The 4,385-nt window shown below is 45.6% G+C and overlaps 1 protein-coding gene across 1 annotated transcript; it reads left to right on the top strand.

The window, feature by feature from the left end:
• Nucleotides 1-999: 999 nt before the first annotated feature.
• On the top strand, nt 1,000-1,953 carry LOC128907377 (taste receptor type 2 member 9-like). The gene has a single exon (XM_054196170.1). The coding sequence runs from the start codon at nt 1,000-1,002 to the stop codon at nt 1,951-1,953; it is 954 nt and encodes a 317-aa protein (XP_054052145.1).
• The last annotated feature ends 2,432 nt before the right edge of the window (nt 1,954-4,385 follow it).

Raw genomic sequence — 4,385 nt, forward strand, 5'->3', positions numbered from 1 at the left:
AATGCATCCTTGCCTCCCAGTCTCTAAAACTTTCACCCTCTCTAGACATGAAAGTGATGGCAAATGAGATACAGTGAAGTGGGTCATTCACTAAATGCTGCTTCCTACTGATATTCCACTGCAGGGCAGCAGCATCATTGTATCCAGTGCCCATAAGGTTGCTCTTCACACACACAAGAAGAGTCTGATCTTCATCATTTTTTGCAGGCCGTGGGGATCATCTGGCTTCACATTAATTCTTGTATTTTTAGTCTCAGAGAAGTGGGTTGCTTTCTTTAAGCGCCTCTCTTGAGCTTATAGACAACATATATTCATAACTGCAGTGACTATGTCTAACGTCATCTCAGTCAAGCCTGACTTGTTTTAAATGATCCATAAAATTTTTGAATGACTGCATCCAAACCTAGCTATGATGTTGATGTCTTCTAGGCAATATGATAAATAAACGGTGGTGAAGACCTCACTAGAGCTTTTACTAAAACCATCGGACTATCTCAATAGATTTTATGGGAACATCTTGGTTGAATTTTGCAGTTCCTGGACTCTGCAGCAAAAGAGGACAGTGGCTGCCCTGACTGTGCTTTGATGAGAGAACCCCTCCACGTCACCGTTGGAGGTGACTACAGGACAGGAGAACCCAGATCATGAATCCTGAGAGCCATCAAACACACGACAGTCGTTAATCACAATGCTGTCCACTGCAGACAAGCATCTGCTTTGATCTACTTTGCTTGTGTCACACAACGCAGCACTTCTGAACTGAAATTCAAATATCGGAGACAGACGCTGATACCAGCTAAGGGAATAGCCCAGCACATTTACATTCCTGCACCTGCCCTGCTCTGAATAGGAGCAGCACCGCAATCCCCACCACCACCACCACCTCTATAAAGCTCCCGTTCCATACGTGACACTCGGGAAACGGCAGCCGCCAACCTGCGCTAAGCGTTAGCGCAACAAACTAGTGTTCTGGCGCAGCACCGCTACCCATCCTGGATGATGGAAGCTTGTTACTCTCAAGGCAAATTCAATGCCACTTCCTATGATGTCATGGCTATAGTCATCGTCTCCCTTCAGACATTTGCTGGCATGTGGATCAACGCTTTCATGACTTCTGTGCTTTGCATTGCCTGGCTCAAAAAGAAAAGCTTTAACTCTAATGAGAAGATCTTGCTGTTTCTGGGATGCTGCAGGTTTTGCTTTCTGGGCATCACATGGGCATATTGCTTTCTTTCAATAATTTATCCCCGGTGCCTTTATGTTCACCCCGTACCCCAAATATTGTCAGCTATTCAAAGCTTTTTAAATTTTTCCAACTTGTGGGTTTCTGCCTGTCTTTGCATTTTTTATTGCCTAAAAATTGCAAATTTCAGGAACACCTTTTTCATCTACCTGAAAGGAAAAATTGACAGGATCGTGTCGTGGCTCTTGTTGGGTTCAGGGCTTTTTTCCCTGGTCATCAGCATCCTTGTCTACAACATCATTGATGAAGCACACAGTGACAACTTCAATTCCACTGGCCAAGGAAATTTCTGGAAACTGAACATCAAAATGGATGAACACTTTTTCCCTCTTTTTTTTCTCAGTGGCGTTGGATTTGCCATTGCATTCATGGCGGTAATCTTTTCTGCCCTTCTCCTCCTCTTTTCTCTCTGGAGACACAAAAGCAAGATGCAGACGAACTCGGGGAAGAACCTCAGCATGGACGCCCACGTCAAAGCCATGAAATCTATTCTGTCCTTTTCCTTCATTTACAGCGTTAACTTTGCATGTTTGATCTTGACAATGATTTATGCCACAAAGAAGTCAAATCCTGTTTTGTTTCTCTCTTTAGTATTACAGTGTGCTTTTCCGTCTGTTCATTCCCTCATTCTGATTTTCAGCAATCAAAAACTGAAAAAGACACTGTGCAGGACTCTGTCCTGTGGGAAGTGCAAGGGCTGCATGAGGTAGGAAATGTATTGAAAGCTGGAGCCCACTAAAAATGTTGCTGTTCTACAAAACACATAATTTAATCTCTAAGGTAACTCTCCAGCCAGTGTAAATAATACAGATGTTCTGTCTTCACCGTCTAAGTTAAGGAAACTTCATTAACATGCTTTGAAGTAAATTATTATGAGTTAAACAAATTATTATTATCATTTGATGTAGATAATTCCTTGGGTTGAATTATTGTCAATAACAGAGTAATTTAGAGCTGGTACAATGGCTAGCTGCAAAAGGGGAACAGCAATACCGCAAGCCTTCAGAAGGGCTTTGGTATTTTCGGATCAAGACTACTCAACTAACCTACATGTTTATATCTATTTTGCTTTACATTTATTTCTGCTGTGGCGTTGTACTTTGTAATATTATCACTGCTTGCATTGGTCTATAACTTTTGCGTGAATATGTTGATCACTTTTATTCACCCGAGGTGGTTACTGACTTGCAAACAGCAGTGCAGAAATGACCTCAGGGGGGACAGGTGGAGTGGAGAGTCCACTTCCCACCCCAGCCTCACCTGTCCTCTCTCTGCCCCGCTTCATGCAAAAACATGATTTCCCCCACTCTGTGTGACTGCTCTCCTCATCTACTCTTCTTTTTTTATGAGATCATAGAATCATAGAATGGTTTGGGTTAGAAGGGATCTTAAAGATCATCCAGTTCCAACCCCCTGCCCTGGGCAGGGACACCTCCCACCAGACCAGGTTGTTCAAAGCCCCATCCAGCCTGGCCTTGAACACCTCCAGGAATGGGCCATTCACAGCTTCCCTGGGCAACCTGTTCCAGTGCCTCACCACCCTCACAGTAAAGAATTTCTTCCTAGTATCTAATCTAAATCTCCCCTCTTTCAGTTTAAAACCATTACCCCTCATCTTATTGCTACGCTCTCCGGATAAAGAGTCTCTTCCCAGTTTTCCTGTAGGCCCCCTTTAGGTACTAGAAGGTTGCTATAAGGTCTCCCTGGAGCTTTCTCTTCTCCAGACTGAACAACCCCAACACTCTCAGCCGGTCCTCACAGCAGAGGTGCTCCAGCCCTCGGATCATCTTCATGGCCCTCTGCTGGACCTGCTCCAACAGGTCCATGTCCTTCTTGTGTTGAGGACTCCAGAGCTGGACACAGTTCTCCAGGTGGGGTCTCACCAGAGCAGAGCAGAGGGGCAGAATCACCTCCCGCGACCTGCTGGCCATACTTCTTCTGATGCAGCCAGGATGCAGTTGGCTTTCTGGGCTGCAAGTGTGCATTGCCGGCTCACCCTGAGCTTCTTGTCCACCAGCACCCCCAAGTCCTTCTCCTCAGGGCTGCTCCCAAGCCCTTCTCCGCACAACCTTTATTTGTGCCTGGGATTGCCATGACCCAGGTGCAGGACCTTGCACTTGGCCTGGTTGAATTTCATGAGGTTCACATGGCCCCAAATCCATGCATCATGTTGATGCAAGCAGAGGGGAAGTGAGGCAGACGCATTAAGGGGAGGGGAAGCAGACACATAAAAGATGTCAGAAGTCTCAGATTCACAGAATCACAGAATGGTAGGGGTTGGAAGGGCCCTCTGGAGATCATCTAGTCCAACCCCCTGCCACAGCAGGGTCACTCAGAGCAGGTTGCACAGGAACGTGTCCAGGCAGGTTTGGAATGTCTCCAGAGACGGAGATTCCACCACCTCTCTCAATACAAATGGCTGCCGAGTGCTAGCATGACATGGAAAACTGCTTTGGCTCAAATTCAATTTTTTTATGATTGAGAAGTGAAACATTTAAAAACACTTTTGTGATGGAAAGTGTTGATGAGCAGAGGGATCACTCAGGACCAGTTCCACAGCATTCCTATGAGCATAGACATGAAAACGGCTGGGGCACTGCTAAAAATAAGGCAGTGCTCTAACTGTCTTGGCAGTCACAGATGTCTGAAAGTAGCAACGAGGGAGCACGTTTTCCCTTCTGCTGGGCCAGAAATGGTCGATACAGGCTGTTAGACCCATGCGTCCAGCAAAAGGTCAACATCAACATCTCCTCTTCAGCCAGAAGAAGCCACTACACAGCACTCCCAAAGAAAAGAGAGGCACCACCAGAGGCTACGAGCCTCTACAGAGCCCCCTGGTTGACTCAGGACCAGAACCAAACAAGCAAAAGCCACAAATGGCACCAGAGTGAGCAGAACCACAGTCCCAGATGCTTTCATGAATCAATTAAGAGCAAAAACATTTCCCTCTCAGACGATATGGGCAACTGCTGTAATTTCTGTAAATGTACACATTTCAGTGGCATATTTAAACTCCTTCTGCAGTTTCCTGATATTTGAGATCTGATTTACATAGAAATGCAGACAGACAGGAGCACTTCTACCTGCTTCCTATTAATGGTGGTATTTCCAATACATCACAAAATGCATTCTTGTGCCCATC

This window comes from Rissa tridactyla, chromosome 3 (assembly GCF_028500815.1).
Source record: "Rissa tridactyla isolate bRisTri1 chromosome 3, bRisTri1.patW.cur.20221130, whole genome shotgun sequence".
NCBI classification, from domain to species: domain Eukaryota; kingdom Metazoa; phylum Chordata; class Aves; order Charadriiformes; family Laridae; genus Rissa; species Rissa tridactyla.